The 20,440-nt window shown below is 47.3% G+C and overlaps 3 protein-coding genes across 3 annotated transcripts; all 3 read right to left on the bottom strand.

The window, feature by feature from the left end:
* Positions 1–2,243: 2,243 nt before the first annotated feature.
* On the bottom strand, positions 2,244–3,206 carry LOC104685483 (taste receptor type 2 member 9-like). The gene has a single exon (XM_010393384.3). The coding sequence runs from the start codon at positions 3,204–3,206 to the stop codon at positions 2,244–2,246; it is 963 nt and encodes a 320-aa protein (XP_010391686.2).
* Positions 3,207–5,289: 2,083 nt separating this feature from the next.
* LOC104685387 (taste receptor type 2 member 9-like) lies at positions 5,290–6,295 on the bottom strand. Its single transcript, XM_010393231.3, has one exon. The coding sequence runs from the start codon at positions 6,241–6,243 to the stop codon at positions 5,290–5,292; it is 954 nt and encodes a 317-aa protein (XP_010391533.2). The 5' UTR covers positions 6,244–6,295.
* A 12,229-nt stretch (positions 6,296–18,524) lies between these two features.
* Positions 18,525–19,530, bottom strand: LOC104685388 (taste receptor type 2 member 10-like). Its single transcript, XM_010393232.3, has one exon. The coding sequence runs from the start codon at positions 19,476–19,478 to the stop codon at positions 18,525–18,527; it is 954 nt and encodes a 317-aa protein (XP_010391534.1). The 5' UTR covers positions 19,479–19,530.
* Positions 19,531–20,440: the final 910 nt, after the last annotated feature.

Raw genomic sequence — 20,440 nt, 5'->3', positions numbered from 1 at the left:
AGCAAAAGGGAAAATGTGCTCCCTCCTTGCTGCTTTCAGCCAGCTGTGACTGCCAAGGGTATTGGAGCACTGCCTTTTTTTTAGCATTGCCCCCAGCTATTTTTATGTCTCTGCAAATAGGAATGCTGTGCAACTGGTCCTGAGCTGTGTATCTGCTCATCAACACTTTCCATGGCAAAAGTATTTTTAACACTTTCACTTCTCAGTCATAAAATTTGGAATGTGACCCAGAGCAGTCTTCCATCGCATGCCAGCACTGGGCAGCCATTCCCATTGACTTCTGACATCTCTCATGGGTCAGCTTCCCTGTGCTGGGCACATCCTGCATCTGTCCCCATGGGCTGTGCAGGGTGGCTGTGCTGATGGACACCCTGTCCCCTGCAGTGCCAGCTGAGTGGGGCTGGTGCACAGGGCAGGGATGCTGAGCTGGGTGTCACTCTCAGGGGTTTCACAGGGATGGAAGGAGGGATCTGCAGCGTGGTTTGCTGGGGCTGTGGAGTTTTGTGTGGTCACATCTGCAAGGTGCTGGTTTTGCCTGCTGAGTCTTGTGTATGTGAGGTTGTGAGGGATGATGTTGCACTGCATGTAGGGAATAAGATGGATCTTCCAGGGCTTTCTTGTGAAAGTGGTTGGGACTGTCACATTAAAGGATGAAGTGCATGAGTAGCAGCAGAGGAAGAAGGGAGGTGTGGTGGTTCCTTGTTGCGATAAGGAGCAACACAGATTCCCCAGGCAGGTGCAAAGGAGAGACACTTTATTGCAAAAACCCGGACTTTTTAAGCAGTTAGCCAGTTACCAGTTTACATAAATTTAAAGCATAACAAACATAATTCAACCAACCACCATACATCATGATATGGACATGTGATGATCACACTGCAGGTTTTTCTGCCCCTAATTCAGCTGTGTCTCTTTCCCGCAGTCCTTTTCTACTCAGCTGAAGTAACAGGCCTGAGCTATGATTTTACAAAGGCAACAAGGCCTTCATTTTATAAGATTTTACCTATGTGCAACAGTTCCTGTCCTTTCAAGGCCTTTCCCTGGGGACATGTATCCAGATGAGATGCTTAAGACCAGCCTCTGGACCTGAGCTGGTGACAGAAATGATCAATTCAGGTTCTGCTCTGTTCATGTTGGAACTATTTTATGTTTCACCTGCTGTGGAGGGTTGACCTTGGGCAGCAGCCAGGCCCCCACCCAGCTGCTCCTTCTCTCTCACCCACAAGGAGGTGGAAAATAGGATGGAAAAGCTGATGGATCGAGATAAAGACAGTGAGATCACTCACAAGGTACTGTCACAGACAAAACAGACTTGACGTGCGGAAAATGAATTTATTTTATTGCCTATTGAAAGTACAGAAGGATGATGAGAAACAAACACAAACTAGAGCCTGCTGCCTGTACCACCATTCCATCCATCCTAGGCTCAACTTTACTCCTTCATCCCCAGCTCCTCCACCTCCTCCCCCACAGCAGCACAAGGGGGTGCAGTCAGTTCATAATGAGTTGTCTCCTCCACTCCGTTTTCATGCTGTTCCCCTGATCCAGAACAAAATATGGGGTTTACTGAGCCAGAGTCCACTGGGAAAGCCAATCTCATCACCAAGTCAAAGCAGGCCAGCAGGGCAGTCACACAGAGCAGGGAATCCTGTCCTTGCAGGCAGTGGGGCAGAGAGGACACACAGGGCTGGCATGGGAAGGGGGCTCTGCATCCCCTGAGCACCTGGGGCCGTTCCTGCTTCGCTGTTTGTGCATCAGTGAGCACCTCTGGTGAGTGACAGGGATCAGCATGTTCACACAGAGCTGTCAGCCACTGCTGGACAGTGATACAGCCCATAATATATCACACAGCACAGGGCCACAGCAGAAAGAAAGGTAAACCAAAATAGAGATAAACCTGTAGTTAATTCCGTTGTTTCAAACAGAACATGCCAGAGTATTCATGGCAGGTTTGCAGTATTGTCATTGCTCTTTTACAGCCAGCCCCTGTACCACGTCTAAATAAATTTGTTACTGGCAATAATTTAACTCAAAGAATTACCTAAATGAAATTATAATTGAACATATCTTATTTAAGTCACATTATTTTAGTTCATAGTATTTGAATGATATATTCTTAATCTCAGTGATAAGAACATTTGTATCATCTACACTGCTTGGAGAGTTGCATTAGAGATTAAACTACTTGTTTTCTATAATGAAATATCAACATTTTGCATGGGCTCCTGTTTTTATTACAGTTCCTAACTCATGCAAACCTTGAAATTCACACTTCTTTCTAAGGGAAGAATCCTTAGCAGTGTCTTTTCTAATTTGGGATTGCTGAAAATCAGAATAAGGGAGTGAACGCCCAGAAAAGTGTACTGAAATACTACAATGAGAAATGCCATATGACTTCCAGTCCTTGTGACATAAACCATTTCTAAGACCAAACATACAAAATTGATGCTGTACATCACTAAGAAGGAGAGAATAGATTTCATGGCTCTGATGTGGGCTTCCATGTTGAGGTTCTTCATGGAGTTTGTCTGCATCTTGCGTTTGTGTCTCCAGAGAGAAAAGAGAAGGAAAACAGCAGAAAAGATGACTGCCATAAATGAAGCAGCATATCCAAAGCCAACGAGAAAAAAAGAAGGGAAAAAATGTTTATCCATTTTGATATTTGTTCTCCAAAAGTTTCCTTGTGCAGTGGAATTGCGGTTGTTGCAGTGAGGTTTAGCAGCGATGTCGTAGGCAAGGATGCCAATAGCCAAAGCTAAAATCCCTGACCCCAAAAACAGCCACGGCACAATCCTGTCAATTTTTACTTTCAGGTAGATGAAGAACCTGTTCCTGAAATTCGCAATTTTTATGCAATAAAAAACACAAAGACAGGCAGAAAACCACAAGTTGCAATTATTAAAAAAGGTTTGAAAAAATACAGCTAGTTGAAGTACGGTATGAACATAAAGGTAATTGGGATAAATTATTGAAAGAAATGAGTATGTCCAAGAGATGCACAAAGAGCAAAACCTGGAGCATCCCAGAAGCAGCAAGATCTTCTCATTAGAGTTCAAGGCTTTCTTTTTGACCCAGAAAATGCAAAGCACACAAACAAGGAAAGCGTTTATCCACATGCCAGCAAAGGCCTCCAGGCTGATGATGGCCACAGCTGTGGCCCCGTATGAAGTGACATTGGATTGCTGTGGAGAGTGACAAGCTTCCATGCTGCGAGCTGGGGAGCAGAGCTGTGCTGGCCAAGGGGGCTGTGGCAGCAGTGCCTGAGGCAGGGCAGTGGCTGCTGTTGGTGGAGTGTCAGGGATGGCAAGAGCAGCTTTATAGAGCTGCTGCTGCTGCTGGGGGGGATTTTGGTGCTGCTGCTCTGGGGAGCAGGGCAGGTGCAGGGATGTAAATGTGCTGGGTATCGCCTTACCTGGGGCCGGTGTCACCCTTGACTATTTGAATGTTGGTTCAGGGGAGCTGTGTTGGGTGACACAAACAGCGGAGATGTTTTTGTGCAGTGGAGAGTGTTGTGATTTTGTGCCTGACCCCTGTTTGAGCAGTGTCAGGCTTCAGGACCTGGGTTCTTGTGTCCCTTGGTCACCTACTATGTCCAATTTAGTTTTTGATTGCATTCATTTAACAATGTCATTTCTTTTGTTATTTTTTTACATTGACGAAGGGCAGACCATTGCCTTGAGGGAATTTTTGATTTCCTGATATTGCCTGTTGCCTGCTTTATGCTTTGATCTGAGTTTTCTCTCTGGTTTTGCTGACTGAACAGAAAACACATTGTGGGGTTGTTATTTCTTTGTTTCCTTGTTTTCTTGCTTTCTTGCTTCTTTCCTTTTCTCTCCATTTCTTTGTGAGTAGAATAGAAGTTATTTTTACTACAACAGGTGTGAATTTGAACTGTCTGTGCTGGGACTGTGCAGGACCACACCATGGCTGGATTTTGGGCTCAGCTCTGCATGGGGAATCTGGCCCCTTGAAAACAAAATAGTACAGTATCAGAGTCTCAGATGCTGGGTTTTCCATGCATGAAATATGTGGATCGGGTCTTTACAGGGTCTGCTTTTAGTTCAAAGCCATCCCCTCCAGCATCATTGGAGAAGGGGAAAGATTCACTGAGACTTTGTACCTACCACCCCCTGTGGAGGTTGTGTGGTCTTGGGAAAAAGAAATATTGTAGTGATTAAGATGTTACTCTGGTTTAAAGGTTGTTTCTCTCATTTCATGAACAGGAATGAATCTTTTTGAAGGTGATAATATGAAAAATGCACACCTGGCACTGACTATGCAGTAAATTGTCCCTCTGAGCCAGAGCTGGTGAAAGAAATGAACAATTGGATTCTGTTCTGTTGATATTGGAATTATTTATTGTTTACAGGGCCTGCTGTGGATTGTTAAACTTGGACACCTGCCAGACCCCATCATCCAGCCTTTTCTTCACTCCTGTTGTGCAGCAGGGCAAGAAGGAAAATAGAAGATGGAAAAGCTCATGGGTTGAGATCACAACAGGGAGATCAATTGCCAGTTACTGTCATGGAGAAAACATACTCAAATTTTGGAAAATTAATTTAATTTATTGCTCTTTGAATATGGAGTAGGATGGTGAGAAACAAGCACAAAACTAGAACTCTTTGCCTTCTACCCTTCTTCATCACAGCCCAAAATTCACTCTTTCATTCCCAACTTCTCCACTTCCTCCCCCACAGTGGGACAGGGAATGAGCGTTGCTGTCAGTCCATAATAAGTTTTCTCTTCTGCTCCTTCTGTCTCACTCTCTTCCCTGCTAGAGTGTGGATCCCATCCACGGGCTGCAGTCCTTCAGGAACATCTGTCTCCAGCGTGGAGTCTCCATAGGCTGCAGTCCTTCAAGGCGCACCCACCCCACCCAGTGTTAGAAGTGATAATATTGCAAAGAACAGAGACACAGCAGAAAGAAATGGAAACCCAAATACAAATAAACCTGGTGCTGAGTTCAGTCATTTTTCAACCAGCAAATGCCAAAGCGTTTGAGGAAGATTTCCAGTCCTGTTATTGTCTCTTTGTGTCCAGCCCAGGGACCAGGTCTAAATGAATTTGTTATTGACAACAGTTGAAGTCAAAAAATTTTCTAAGTGAAACAATAGTAGCAATTTATTTAACTCATTTCAATTAAGTTTAAAGAATTTGAATGAAGTTTTGCTTACTTTGATGTTGAGGAGAGAACAACTATATAATCTACACTGCCTAGAGAGTTGAATTATCTATTTTTTATAGTGAAAGATCAACATTTTTCATGGGCTCCAGATTTTACTGGAGCTCCTACCGCATGCAAACCTTGCACTTGACATGGGACAGAATCCTTATCAGTGTTTTTTTCAGCTTAGGATTGCTGAAAATCAGAATAAGAGAATGAACACCTGGAAAACCATACAGAAATACGTAAACAAGAAACACCATGGAATTTTCCTCCTGTGTTGAAGGAATCAGGGTCGAGGTCAAAAAGACAAAGTTAATGCTGTATATTATAAGTAAGGAGAGAATAGATTTCATGGCTTTGATGTGGGCATCCATGCTGAGGTTGTTCCTGGAGTTTGTCTGCATCTTGCGTTTGTGTCTCCAGAGAGAAAAGAGAAGTAGAAGGGCAGAAAAGATGACTGCTGTGAAAGAAGTGACAAATCCAAAGCCATAGATAAAATAAATATGGAAAAAAACATCATCCATTTTGCCACACATTTCTGAAAAATGTCCTCGCCCGGTGGAATTGCGCTTGTTAGACTGTGCTTTATCAATGATGTTGTACAGAGAGCTGCCAACAGCCAACGATAAAAGCACTGACCCCAACAAGAGCCAGGGCACAATCCTGTCAATTTTTACTTTCAGGTAGATGAAGAACCTGTTCCTGAAATTCGCAATTTTTATGCAATAAAAAACACAAAGACAGGCAGAAAACCACAAACTGGAACAATAACAAAAGTTTTGAGTAGATAAAAGAAATTTACATGTGGGTTGAACATCAAGATAATTGGGATAAATTATTAAAAGAAAGGAATATACCCATGAGATGCACAAATGCCAAAACCTGGAGCATCCCAGAAGCAGCAAGATCTTCTCATTAGAGTTCAGGGTTTTCTTTTTGACCCAGGCAATGCAAAGCACACAAACAAGGAAAGCGTTTATCCACATGCCAGCAAAGGCCTCCAGGCTGATGATGGCCAGAGTTGTGGCCCCGTATGAAGTGACATTGGATTGCTGTGGAGAGTGACAAGCTTCCATGCTGCGAGCTGGGGAGCAGAGCTGTGCTGGCCAAGGGGGCTGTGGCAGCAGTGCCTGAGGCAGGGCAGTGGCTGCTGTTGGTGGAGTGTCAGGGATGGCAAGAGCAGCTTTATAGAGCTGCTGCTGCTGCTGGGGGGGATTTTGGTGCTGCTGCTCTGGGGAGCAGGGCAGGTGCAGGGATGTAAATGTGCTGGGTATCGCCTTACCTGGGGCCGGTGTCACCCTTGACTATTTGAATGTTGGTTCAGGGGGGCTGTGTTGGGTGACACAAACAGCAGAGATGTTTTTGTGCAGTGGAGAGTATTGAGATTTTGTGCCTGACCCCTGTTTGAGCAGTGTGAGGCTTCATGATCTGGGTTCTTCTGTGCCTTCATCACGTCCAGTGACCAATTTAATTTTGGATACACCAATTCAAAAATAGTGTTTCTTTTGCTAATTTGTAATATTGATGAAGGGCAGAGCATTACCTTGATAGAATTTTAATTTTCTGATATTACCTGTTGTCTTCTTTATGCTTAGGTGTGAGTTTTCTCTGGTTTTGCTGACAGAACAGAAAGCACTGTGTAGGGTTGGGTGGTTTTTTATATTTTTTACTAGTTTTCTACTTTCTTTTTTCTTCCCTTTGTATGTTGGTGAGAAGAATGGAAGTTATTTGTATTAAAAGAGGTCTGAAGTTGAACTGTCTGTGCTGGGACTGTGCTTGTAGAGGAACATTAAATGAAAATGTTACACCCGCAAGACAATACCATGGCTGGGGCTTGGGCTCAACTCTCTGTGGGGAATTTTGCACCTTAAAAAATAATGCTATAAAATCAGAGTCTCCAATGCTGGGTTTTCAAAGCATGAAGATATGGATCAGGTACTTGAAACACAGGTGTTGCCTGCTGGTTCAAATCCATCCCCTCCACTACATCTTGAACAGGGGAAGGATTATCCAAGACTTTGTATCTCCCAGGCCATGTGCACATTTTTGTTGCCCTTGTGTGTCTCAAATGGCAAAAGACTCCTGCTTTTATGCATCTGAATGGACATATAGTATTGGGATCTGAGTCACATCACACAGATGCTAAATTGATGCCATCAATGCTTGTTCAGGCTGAACCTCTTTCCTCTCCAGAATCTGTCTCTTTCTCCTTTTATGACCTGGTGAATCCCAGATGATAAGCCTTAGCTAGCTAGTTAGGCTATGAGTTGCCCAAGTTCTGGCTCAGTCCATTACAGCTGGGTATCAACTCCAATGCAGAAGCATGTTGATGTCCTCAACAGCTGAAGAGGAATGCTCTGAGAAACAGCTCCCACAGAGGGAAATTTCCCATTGCCCCTATCCCAGCTGACACTGTGGGAAATAGGATTTTTTGATGTGGAACCCCTGTATTACTTGCCTTAGATAGAGCCTGATTTTGTACAGATCTCCAGGCTGCTGTTGTTCCGTTTTTGATTGACTTATGCTGCATTAATGGCTGTGTTACTGCTGGCCAGCCCAAGCAGTGCAGCTCTGCCCCAGCACACGTTCCCAATGTGCCCCAGTGACAACAGGATGCTGAGGAGCGGCAGATTGAACTGGTATCAGTGAATCTGGCTGATCATGAAGTCAGGAAATCCTAATCTCAAGAACCTGCATGCTGATCTTCTGCACCCTTCCTATTTTATCTCTTCTTAACAGTCCCAGCTCAATGCAAGCAGGGAAGAAAAGCAGATATTTTACAAGTAGAAGCGTTTAGAGCATCCTCCTTTCTTGTTTTCATCTAATTTAGGCACTATTTTAAATTCTGAAGAATTTAGGATTAAAACTATATAGTAAATCAGCGTTAAATTCCTATGGATATCTCCTGTGTTTACACTTCAGGAATGATGAAAATATTAAAACTTGTTATTAGGGGAATAAATAAATAAATAAATAAAGCTGATATGGTGCAGCAGTGCATCTGTGTGGAACTGCTGGCTTTGCTCCATGCTCTCAACCATGACAGCATTCCAGTCATGTGACAGAGATGCTCTATTACAGAAAAAAAGAATTTTTCCTGATACTGGATGGTGTTTCTGACAGAGATTCCTGACTCCTGAGTGCCTACAACATCAGAGCTCTGCAGGAGGAGGAAAGGGTTGGCCTTCTCTTGGGCAGGATTTACCCTCGGAATGTCCATGTCTGGATCCAGGCAGCGCTGGGCCCCAGGGGGGTCCCTGTGTGGGGAGGTTGGGGCTGCACCATGCCGGGCACGTCGCGGTGTTTTCTCAAGTGTGGGTGGCAGCAGGGTTTTGACCAGACCAAGACCCAGCCCCTGACCCTGTAGATGGGTCCCTGTGAATGGAGCTGTGTCTGTGCTGGACTTTGCTGTATGGGTGGAGAGCAGGAACTGCCACAGGACAGTCCCACTGAGAGGAATGCCCCTTAGACCAGAGAGATGAAGACTGGGAACTCCAGAAAGAAAAGCCTGGAAACCCACCTGTTGGGGTTTTAGTTTAGTCTTAGTTTTTTTTCCTGTTAAAGGAATTTTCTCCCATATGCATGTTGCTAGGGGACAAATAGCTGTACTTAAGAAAGACAAAAAGGGGAGTGGGGCGGGCCTGGCTACTCTTTTGTCTACACCTGGGTGTGGGGTCAGTTCGCTCGGAGCGTCCGGAGAGAGAAGCTGCAGAGAAAGGAGCTGCTGCTTCTTTCTTTTTGGCCGTTCTTTCTTCCTGCTGGAAACAACGCCGGGACCCCAAAAGCCGCTTTCCCTGCCCTGCTGGAGACCGGGCTGTGGCTGCCCTGCCCCGCTGCTGCTTCGAGCTTTCGCTACGCTGTAGCCCTGCTCGCCCTGCCTGCCTGGGCCTCCGTGGGGTTCTCCCATCTGGATACATCTCGCCTGCCACCCGGGATTTGCGTCCGTCCCTGCCGTTTCAGCCTGCTGTTCCTGAGAGCCCGGGATCAGCTGCCCAGGGGTTTGTGAAGCCTTTGTTCCATCCCTTCCCGGGATCCCAGGGCACCAGAGCCGCGGGTTTCCCGAGCTCGCTCCGGAGCGCCCCCTGCAGCCGCGGGGGAACCATCGCACCTGCCCTGCTCACCGGGAGCCGCCAGCGCCCCTGCCGGCTGCGAGCGGAACTGCACCCGAGGGGAAATAGCCTGACAGCCGAGAAGGCTGGCACTGGGTTTGTGATTGCTGTTACTGCCATAGTTGTTGTTGTTTTGTTTGACTGGTTATATACATATATATATATATAGTAAAGAACTGTTATTCCTATTTCCCACATCTTTGCCTAAAGGCTCTTGATTTCAAAATATAATAACTTGGAGGGAAAAGGGGTTATATCTGCCACTTCAAGGGGGGCCTCTGCCTTCCTTAGCAGACACCTGTCTTTCAAAACCGAGACAGATCTTGGCGCCCAACGTGGGGCCTGAGGGCATTAAGAGATAGAGGTGAAAAAGGAATAACAGTTCCTCGATAACTTTATTTTGTGTGCTGGATATTGGAACCTTGTTAGGCAGCACTATGTGGTCTAGTTTACCCTGGTTTGGGTGGCATGTAGCCGTGGCTATATTCTTCCCCTTTGCAGCTCCTTACTTGAATATGGGTCCTCTGACTAAGGCTACCATTGCTGTTATCCAGCTTGCGTTATGGGTCGAGAAGGTGAGGAATTCATGGGTTTTTAACTTCCTCCGGAATGTGGGCACATGGATAAACAGCTATCACACACTGAGCACATGTTTTTGGGGTTATGTTAACAATGGTACCTTCTGTGAGGAAATGACACCAGGGGAAGTTTTCTCCCAACCCCTCAACCAGTTCTTTGGGCCCACCCCATCAATTTTCGAAGGGTTTAAATTCCCTCTGAATACTAACCATCTGCTGCTGATAGGCCTACTCTATTTAGCATTCAAGGATAAGTTGAGATTGGCTTGGATATCTACCCGGACACCAGCCCCAGAGACTAGAGATCCTGCCCCAGAACCTGACATGGCCCCAGAGAGTAGAGTTCCTACCCCAGAGCCTGATCCTGCCCCAGAGCCTGACACGGCCCCAGACACTAGAGATCCTACCCCAGAGCCAGAGCCTGCCACAGCCCCAGACACTAGAGATCCCGCCCCACAGACTGATACTGCCCAACAGTCCACCTCAGAAATGGACTACCCAAACTGGGTGGGGGTACTGGCAAAAGGGATGCAGGAGATGTGCCAAGAGATGGGTCAGGTGCGCCAGGGATATGCCAGGAGATGGGCCAGGTGCGCAAGGAGATGTGCCAGGAGATGGGCCAGGTGCGCCAGGAGATATGCCAATTGCTAAGGGAATACACCTCCTCAGCTAGTGAAAAACCCTCTCCCTGCCCCAAAGAGGGTGAGTCCGATGGTGCAGCAGTGGAACCCACGGATGTTACAACCGTCCAGGCTTCAGCTGAACCACAAGGACAACCACAGCCAGCAGCAGTCGCCCCTGTGCAAAGGAGGAAGTATAAGACCAAATCAGTACGACCAGTTAATGATGATGGGCAACCAGGGCCCTCACAACCAGCAGGAGAGCCAGAGCCAGAAGTCATCACTGAGTCCCTGTCGCACGACAGTCTCCGTGCTATGCGAAACGACATTGTGCGAAGGGGGCGTGAGCCTTATACCACCTGGCTGCTTCGGGTTTGGGACCTTATGGGCACAAGTGTGCAACTGGATAGTGGTGAGGCAAGGTATCTGGGATCGTTGACCCAGGACCCAGGTGTGGACCAGATATTTGTGAGGGAGCCAGGGCCTCTCTCTCTTGGGAGCGGCTCTTAATGAGTGTGAGAGAAAGGTTCATTCACAAAGAAAGAATGCAGGAGTATCATCATAGAATGCAGTGGAAGACACTCGAGCAAGGGATCCAACAGCTAAGAGAGGTGGCAATATTAGAGGTACTCTTTGGGAAGGATGGACAGCATGATAATGACCCCGATAAGGTCAGGTGCACAGGACAGATGATGTGGAACCTGGCAAGGCTAGGGCCATCGCAATACACCACCTTCATTGCAACGATTGATGCTGACAATACCCGAGAAACAGTGGGCTCTGTTGCCAACAGGCTCAGGCATTATGACAGCATGATCAATGGCCCGCTGAAAGCTCATGTCTCTGCTGTGGTCCAGGACCTCAAAGAGGAGATGGAGGAGATGAAGGAGATGAGGGAGGAGATGAGGGAGGAGATGAGGAGGGTCAGTGTGGCACCAGTGCGAGTCACAGGCCCCCAAGTCAGAGCCCGTCGTCCCCCTGCTAGAGAGAGAGGGTACACCCCACGAGCTGAGCTGTGGTTTTTCCTGTGTGAGCATGGGGAAGACATGAGAAGGTGGGATGGGAAACCCACCTCTGCCCTGGCAGCGCGGGTGCGTGAACTCAAGGAGGGAGGCACTAACCGAGGGGGTTCCGCTAAGGTGAAGGTAGCCTCAGCCTCCCGTGACCGAGCTGCCAGGCATTACAGAAGGGAGGATGATATGTCGGATCCCCTTGAAGGTACCTCGAGCATGTACGCCCAGGGAAAGAATGATAACCAGGGCTAGAGGGGCCCTGCCTCTAGCCAGGAAGAGGCACGGGAGAACCGAGTTTTCTGGACGGTGTGGATCCGATGGCCTGGCACATCAGAGCCACAAAAATATGATGCATTGGTTGATACTGGGGCACAGTGTACTTTAATGCCATCGGGACATGTGGGGGCAGAACCTGTATCCATCGCTGGGGTGACCGGGGGATCACAGCAGTTGACCCTTTTGGAAGCTGAGGTGAGCCTGACTGGGAAGGAGTGGCAAAAGCATCCGATTGTGACCGGCCCAGAGGCCCCGTGTATTCTGGGCATAGACTTCCTCCGGAATGGCTACTACAAAGACCCAAAAGGACTCAGGTGGGCATTTGGGATTGCTGCTGTGGAGGCAGAGGGCATTAGGCAATTGAACACCCTGCCTGGACTATCTGAGAATCCTTCTGCAGTTGGGCTCCTGAAAGTGGAAGAGCAACGAGTGCCAATTGCCACCTCGACAGTGCACCGCCGGCAGTATCGGACAAATCGAGATGCTGTGATCCCCATCCACAAGATGATCCGCGAGCTGGAGAGTCAAGGGGTGGTCAGCAAGACCCACTCACCCTTCAACAGCCCCATCTGGCCTGTGCGCAAGTCTGACGGGGAATGGAGATTGACTGTGGACTATCGTGCCCTGAATGAAGTGACTCCACCATTGAGCGCTGCCGTGCCGGACATGTTGGAGCTCCAGTACGAGCTGGAGTCCAAAGCAGCGAAGTGGTACGCCACTATTGACATTGCCAATGCATTCTTCTCCATTCCTCTGGCAGCAGAGTGCAGGCCTCAGTTTGCCTTCACCTGGAGGGGCGTGCAGTACACCTGGAACCGACTGCCCCAGGGGTGGAAGCACAGTCCCACCATCTGTCATGGACTGATCCAGACTGCACTAGAAAAGAGTGAGGCTCCAGAACATCTGCAGTACATTGATGACATCATTGTGTGGGGGAACACCGCAACCGAAGTGTTTGAGAAAGGAGAGAGAATAATTCAAATTCTCCTGCAAGCTGGTTTTGCCATCAAGAAGAGCAAGGTCAAGGGACCTGCCCGAGAGATCCAGTTCCTGGGAGTAAAGTGGCAAGATGGACGACGTCAGATTCCCACTGAGGTCATCAATAAGATCACAGCAATGTCTCCGCCGACCAACAAGAAGGAAACACAAGCTTTCCTAGGCGCTATAGGTTTCTGGAGGATGCACATTCCCGAGTACAGCCAGATCGTGAGTCCTCTCTACCTGGTTACCCGCAAGAAGAATGATTTCCACTGGGGCCCTGAACAGCAGCAAGCCTTCACTCAGATCAAACAGGAAATTGCTCACGCCGTAGCCCTTGGCCCAGTCAGGACAGGACCAGAGGTGAAGAACGTGCTCTACTCTGCAGCCGGGAACAATGGTCTGTCCTGGAGCCTCTGGCAGAAGGTGCCTGGTGAGACTCGGGGCCGACCACTGGGATTCTGGAGCCGAAGCTACAGAGGGTCTGAAGCCAACTACACTCCCACAGAGAAGGAAATCCTGGCAGCTTATGAAGGAGTCCAGGCTGCCTCAGAAGTAATCGGCACAGAGGCACAACTCCTCCTGGCACCCCGACTACCGGTGCTGGGGTGGATGTTCAAAGGAAAGGTTCCCTCCACGCATCACGCCACCGACGCTACTTGGAGCAAATGGATTGCCCTCATCACGCAGCGCGCCCGAATTGGAAACCCAAGTCGCCCTGGGATCTTGGAAATAATTACAAACTGGCCGGAAGGTGAGACTTTTGGGTTATCTTCTGAAGAAGAAGAGGAGCAGGTGACACGTGCCGAAGAAGCCCCACCATATAACGAGCTACCAGAGAGTGAAAGACAATACGCCCTCTTCACTGATGGTTCCTGCCGAATTGTAGGCGCTAGCCGGAAATGGAAAGCCGCTGTATGGAGCCCCACACGACAAGTTGCACAGGCTACTGAAGGAGAAGGTGGATCGAGCCAATTTGCTGAGCTCAAAGCTGTCCAATTAGCCCTGGACATAGCTGAAAGAGAGAAGTGGCCAAAGCTCTACCTCTACACTGATTCATGGATGGTAGCCAATGCTCTGTGGGGTTGGCTGGAAAGGTGGAATAAGGCAAACTGGCAGCGCAGAGGAAAACCAATCTGGGCTGCTGAAGAGTGGAAAGACATTGCCACTCGGGTAGAGAAGCTATCCGTGAAGGTCCGTCATGTAGATGCTCACATCCCCAAGAGCCGGGCTAATGAAGAACATCGTAACAACAAACAGGTAGATCAAGCTGCGAAAATAGAGGTGTCCCAGATAGACTTGGATTGGCAACATAAAGGAGAACTGTTCCTAGCTCGATGGGCCCATGATGCCTCAGGTCATCAGGGCAGAGATGCCACCTATAAGTGGGCACGAGACCGAGGGGTGGATCTAACCATGGACAGTATCTCCCAGGTTATCCATGATTGTGAGACATGCGCTGCGATCAAGCAGGCCAAGCGGGTGAAGCCTCTGTGGTATGGCGGGCGATGGTCCAAATACAAGTATGGGGAGGCCTGGCAGATTGATTACATCACACTGCCTCAAACCCGCCAAGGCAAGCGCTATGTGCTCACAATGGTAGAAGCCACCACTGGATGGCTGGAGACCTACCCTGTGCCTCACGCTACTGCCCGGAACACCATCCTGGGCCTGGAAAAGCAAGTCCTTTGGAGGCATGGCACCCCTGAGAGAATCGAGTCTGACAATGGGACTCATTTCAAGAACAGCCTTATAAACACCTGGGCTAGAGAACATGGCATAGAGTGGGTGTACCACATCCCTTACCATGCACCAGCAGCTGGGAAGGTTGAGCGGTGTAATGGACTGCTTAAAACCACCTTGAAGGCACTGGGTGGGGGGACTTTCAAAAACTGGGAGATGCATTTAGCAAGAGCCACCTGGTTAGTTAACACTCGAGGTTCCACCAGCCGAGCAGGCCCTGCCCAATCTGAACCCCTACAAACAACAGACGGGGATAAGGTTCCAGTGGTGCACATGAGAGGTATGCTTGGAAAAACTGTTTGGGTAAAGTCTGCCTTGAGCAAAGACAAACCCATCCGTGGGGTTGTTTTTGCTCAGGGACCAGGTTGCACCTGGTGGGTGATGCAAAAGGATGGAGAGACCCGATGCTTACCTCAAGGGGACCTTGTTTTAGGGTGAACTACCCATGGCTCTGTACTTGTATCAGTATCAGCATGTATATTTGTATATAATTTGGGTAATGCATAGATTTATATGGTTAAAAAAGTTAAGTTTCATGTAACATGTTAGTATGGGAAAAAATTCGGGGTGGATAATGTTGGGGTTTTAGTTTAGTCTTAGTTTTTTTCCTGTTAAAGGAATTTTCTCCCATATGCATGTTGCTAGGGGACAAATAGCTGTACTTAAGAAAGACAAAAAGGGGAGTGGGGCGGGCCTGGCTACTCTTTTGTCTACACCTGGGTGTGGGGTCAGTTCGCTCGGAGCGTCCGGAGAGAGAAGCTGCAGAGAAAGGAGCTGCTGCTTCTTTCTTTTTGGCCGTTCTTTCTTCCTGCTGGAAACAACGCCGGGACCCCAAAAGCCGCTTTCCCTGCCCTGCTGGAGACCGGGCTGTGGCTGCCCTGCCCCGCTGCTGCTTCGAGCTTTCGCTACGCTGTAGCCCTGCTCGCCCTGCCTGCCTGGGCCTCCGTGGGGTTCTCCCATCTGGATACATCTCGTCTGCCACCCGGGATTTGCGTCCGTCCCTGCCGTTTCAGCCTGCTGTTCCTGAGAGCCCGGGATCAACTGCCCAGGGGTTTGTGAAGCCTTTGTTCCATCCTTCCCGGGATCCCAGAGCACCAGAGCCGCGGGTTTCCCGAGCTCGCTCCGGAGCGCCCCCTGCAGCCGCGGGGGAACCATCGCACCTGCCCTGCTCACCGGGAGCCGCCAGCGCCCCTGCCGGCTGCGAGCGGAACTGCACCCGAGGGGAAATAGCCTGACAGCCGAGAAGGCTGGCACTGGGTTTGTGATTGCTGTTACTGCCATAGTTGTTGTTGTTTTGTTTGACTGGTTATATACATATATATATATATAGTAAAGAACTGTTATTCCTATTTCCCACATCTTCGCCTAAAGGCTCTTGATTTCAAAATATAATAACTTGGAGGGCAAAGGGGTTATATCTGCCACTTCAAGGGGGGCCTCTGCCTTCCTTAGCAGACACCTGTCTTTCAAAACCGAGACACCACCTTGTTTTCTGGAGAGCTGCACAACCTCTGCTCAAAAGAAAAATGGAAAAAAAGGTGGAAACAGTAGTGTGTTGTGTCTCTTTGATAGCCTCTTGTGGTGCCTCTCTCTTTTGTTGGTAGTGGGGTTGTGGTGGTGCTTCCCCCTTCCCATTTCAGGCCATGATCTGAGAAACGCTTGTTAGGCCTCGGCCTTCATGAGCAGCACCTGGGCCCAGCTCCTCCTGAGCTTATCACAAACACTGTGTGCTCCCAGGAGCTGCTGCTGCCTAATGAGATCCTGCGTTTTTTAATAAACAGCCTCAGAAATGACATTTTTTGCCTGAATGGTGTAACATCCTGGTTCTCACACTTTCAAAGAAAGAGTGTCCAACTGAAGTGCAGCCAGGATGAAGCACTGTTATGACTAAAGCCCACTTTCTTGCAGCCCTATAAACAAAAATAAGGGTCCAAAATGAGACCCTCTGAGCTCTCCTGGACCCCAGCAGGCTGTGACCAGTGGGGCCTCTCATAGCTGGGAACTCTCATGTTTGCTGTACTTGGAGAATCCCCAAACAACAACTGATCCTGGGCCGATCCCCCCACTCCTCGAGGCTCAACCCTTGGCCTGGTGATGAGATGTAAAGGCATCCAAAGTGAGTATTTCACTGCCTTTGAGGGGAATTTTTCACAGGTACTTTGCACTGACTCTTTCTGGTTGTGTGCATACATGTGTGCATATGCTTTGGCAAATATGGGAGAAATGCTGCTCTCTTAGATGTTTAAGTACCTTAGATATCTAAGTATGTTAGGCCTGTAAGCAAGTTTAATATAAGCTAAAAGCTAAGTTAAATGCTGTTAAGTGCTATTCCTTTGCTAAATTGTTAAGTTTAAGATGTAAATTAAGTACTTTTGAGTGCTGTTAAGGTTTTAGGCCATATTCCTTTTTATCCTTGCCCTTTCTATCATTTTGTTGCACACACATAAACACACACACACACAAACACACACACAGATAGTCCTCGGTTCATTTCTGTTTTGATTGATGGGACTTTGTTTCCTGTTTTTTTCCCTTGGTGTGCCTTAACCATCTAGGAATTAGTAGAGTGAATCTTGCCAACAAACTTCTTCATGCTCTTGCTTATTATCAAATCTGGTTTTTACTGATACCCTTGCCAGTGATTCTTTAAGAGATCTCAAACACTCATTTGTAATAGGTCTGTAGTTGCTTCTTCTGGTTGAAGGAGAGATGTCGATGATGGGCTTTCTCCGGACATATGGGTTTAACAGGCTGCAACTCCCATTCCTGGCCCAGCAAAAGGGAACGTGTGCTCCTCACTTCTTTCATGTCTCTGTGGCTGCCAAGAGTGTTGGAGGACTGCCTTGTTTTTAGCAGTGCCTCCAGCCCTTTTTATGTCTCTGCTCAGAGGCATGCTGTCTCCAGTAGATCATGTGCTTTAGCTCCTCCCTCATCTGAGGGAGGCCTCAGATGTTTGGTCTCTGCCCCGGCAGATATTTTCTTCCTGGGTGAACAGGAGGCCAAACAAACCCTGCCAAGAATGAATCGAAAATGCACCCTTGGCACCTGGCGTGGGGTCAGACATCCCTCTGTGCCCAAGCTGGTGAGAGAAATGAACAAATCAGATTCTGCTCGGTTCATGCTGGAACTATTTCATGTTTAGAGAATGTGCTGTGGTTGGTTGAGCATGGGCACCTGCCATGCCCCCACCTAGCTGCTCCTTTATTCTTGCTCCACAATAGGCCAGGGGTGGAATAAAAGGTGTTACTGTCATGGAGAAAACAGACTCGAGTTGAGGAAAATTAATTTAATTTATTGGCTATTGATACTAGAGTAGGGTAATTAGGAACAAACACAAAAGTAAAACTCTTTGCATTCCCCTCTTCATCTTCACAAGCCAAAATTCACTCTTCTTCTTCAGGAGAAGGAGGTGGCTTCTACACCTCCTCCCCCACAGTGGGACAGGGGGACAGGGAATGAGGGTTGCAGTCAGTCCATAACAAGTTTTCTCTTCCACTCCTTCTGTCTCACTCTCTTCCCTGCTACAGTGTGGATCCCATCCGCGGGCTGCAGTCCTTCAGGAACATCTGTCTCCAGCGTGGAGTCTCCATAGGCTGCAGTCCTTCAAGGCGCACCCACCCCACCCAGCGTTACAAGTGATAATATTGCAAAGAACAGAGACACAGCAGAAAGAAATGGAAACCCAAATACAAATAAACCTGGTGCTGAGTTCAGTCATTTTTCAATCAGCAAATGCCAAAGCATTTGAGGAAGATTTCCAGTCCTGTTATTGTCCCTTTGTGTCCAGCCCAGGGACCAGGTCTAAATGAATTTGTTATTAACAACAATTGAAGTCAAAGAATTACCTAAATGAAATGCTAACAATAATCTAAGTCATGCTAATTTGGTTTAAAGAATTTGAATGATTTATTCTTGACTTCAGTGGTAAAGAGAGAACATCTGTATCATCTACACTACCTGGTGATCTGCATTAGAGATAAATTGAATTGTGCCTTATAATGAAATATCAAAATTTTGTGTGGGCTCCATTATTTCAGTTCCTACCTCATGCAAACCTTGCACTTGACACAGGATAGAATCCTTATCAGTGTATTTTTCAACTTAGGATTGCTGAAAATCAGAATAAGGGAATGAAAACCTGGAAAAGCCTGCAGAAATGGAAAAATAAGAAAAGCCACATGATTTTCTTTCTTCCTTGCATAAATCAGTGTCAAAATAAAGAACATAAAGTTAATGCTGTACATTACTAAGAAGGAGAGAATTGATTTCATGGCTTTGATGTGGGCATCCACACTGAGGTTGTTCCTGGAGTTTGTCTGCATCTTACGTTTGTGTCTCCAGAGAGAAAAGAGAAGGAAAACAGCAGTAAAGATGACTGCTGTGAACGAAGTGGAAAATACAAATCCTATGACCAAAAAAATAGGCCATAAATGTTCATCCACTCTGATAATGTGTTTCAAATAATATCCTTGACTGCTGTAATTGTGGCTGTTACACTGTGTTTCATTAGAGATGTGGTACACAAGAATGCTGAAAATAAAGGCTAAAAGCACAGATCCCAACATGAGCCATGGTACAATCTTGTCAATATTTACTTTCATATAGTTGAAGAACCTGTTTCTGAAATTCACAATTTTTATGCAATAAAACCCACAAAGACAGGCAGAAACCCATATGTTTGAACAATCAAAAAAGCTTTGAATACCTGCAAGTGATTCAAGTAGGAGAGGAACACAAAAGCGATATGGATGTATTATTAAAAGAAAGGAATATACCCATGAGATGCCTAAATAGAAAAACCTGGAGCATCCCAGAAGCAGCAAGATCTTCTCATTAGAGTTCAGGGTTTTCTTTTTGACCCAGGCAATGCAAAGCACACAAACAAGGAAAGCATTTATCCACATGCCAGCAAAGGCCTCCAGGCTGATGATGGCCAGAGTTGTGGCCCCGTATGAAGTGACATTGGATTGCTGTGGAGAGTGACAAGCTTCCATGCTGCGAGCTGGGGAGCAGAGCTGTGCTGGCCAAGGGGGCTGTGGCAGCAGTGCCTGAGGCAGGGCAGTGGCTGCTGTTGGTGGAGTGTCAGGGATGGCAAGAGCAGCTTTATAGAGCTGCTGCTGCTGCTGGGGGGGATTTTGGTGCTGCTGCTCTGGGGAGCAGGGCAGGTGCAGGGATGTAAATGTGCTGGGTATCGCCTTACCTGGGGCCGGTGTCACCCTTGACTATTTGAATGTTGGTTCAGGGGAGCTGTGTTGGGTGACACAAACAGCAGAGATGTTTTTGTGCAGTGGAGAGTGTTGTGCTTTTGTGCCTGACCCCTGTTTGAGCAGTGTGAGGCTTCATGATCTGGGTTCTTCTGTGCCTTCATCACGTCCAGTGACCAATTTAATTTTGGATACACCAATTCAAAAATAGTATTTCTTTTGCTAATTTGTAATATTGATGAACGGCAGAGCATTTCCTTAAGAAAATTTTCTTTTCCTGATACTGCCTGTTCTCTGCTTTATGCTTTGATCTGAGTTTCCTCTCTGGTTTTGCTGACTGAACAGAAAAAACTGTGTAGATTTGGGTGGTTTCTTTGCTTTTTAATTTTTTTTCTCCTTTGTTTCTTCTTCTTTCCATATGTTTGTGAGAAGATGGAAGTTATTTCTATTACAAAAGTTTGAAGATGAACTGTCTGTGCTGGGTCTGTTCTTGTACCGAGGCATTAAATGAATAATTGTTGTCATTTAGGAATGGTCCTCCCCAGTCCTGACCCCCCTCTGCAACTCTCCAAACCACACTGCTGCTCTCTTTCACTCCCCTTTTTCCCATGTTCCTTCTCCCTTGTGCCAGAATTCGAAGAATAAAAGGCAAAGATCATGGGTTGAGATAAGAACAATTTACTGGAAACAGCAATGAGATAAGAAAATGAACAGTAACAGCAACAATACTGATGTCAGAGGGTGTAAGAAAA

Source organism: Corvus cornix, chromosome 3, assembly GCF_000738735.6.
Source record: "Corvus cornix cornix isolate S_Up_H32 chromosome 3, ASM73873v5, whole genome shotgun sequence".
In the NCBI taxonomy this organism is placed as follows: Eukaryota; Metazoa; Chordata; class Aves; order Passeriformes; family Corvidae; genus Corvus; species Corvus cornix.
The sequence above is the reverse complement of the archived record's forward strand: the minus strand, read 5'-3'. Positions and strand labels throughout refer to the sequence as shown.

Coding starts and splice junctions, on each gene's coding strand:
- LOC104685483 (XM_010393384.3), bottom strand. CDS start 3,206: ATGGAAGCTTGTCACTCTCCACAGCAATCCAATGTCACTTCATACGGG.
- LOC104685387 (XM_010393231.3), bottom strand. CDS start 6,243: ATGGAAGCTTGTCACTCTCCACAGCAATCCAATGTCACTTCATACGGG.
- LOC104685388 (XM_010393232.3), bottom strand. CDS start 19,478: ATGGAAGCTTGTCACTCTCCACAGCAATCCAATGTCACTTCATACGGG.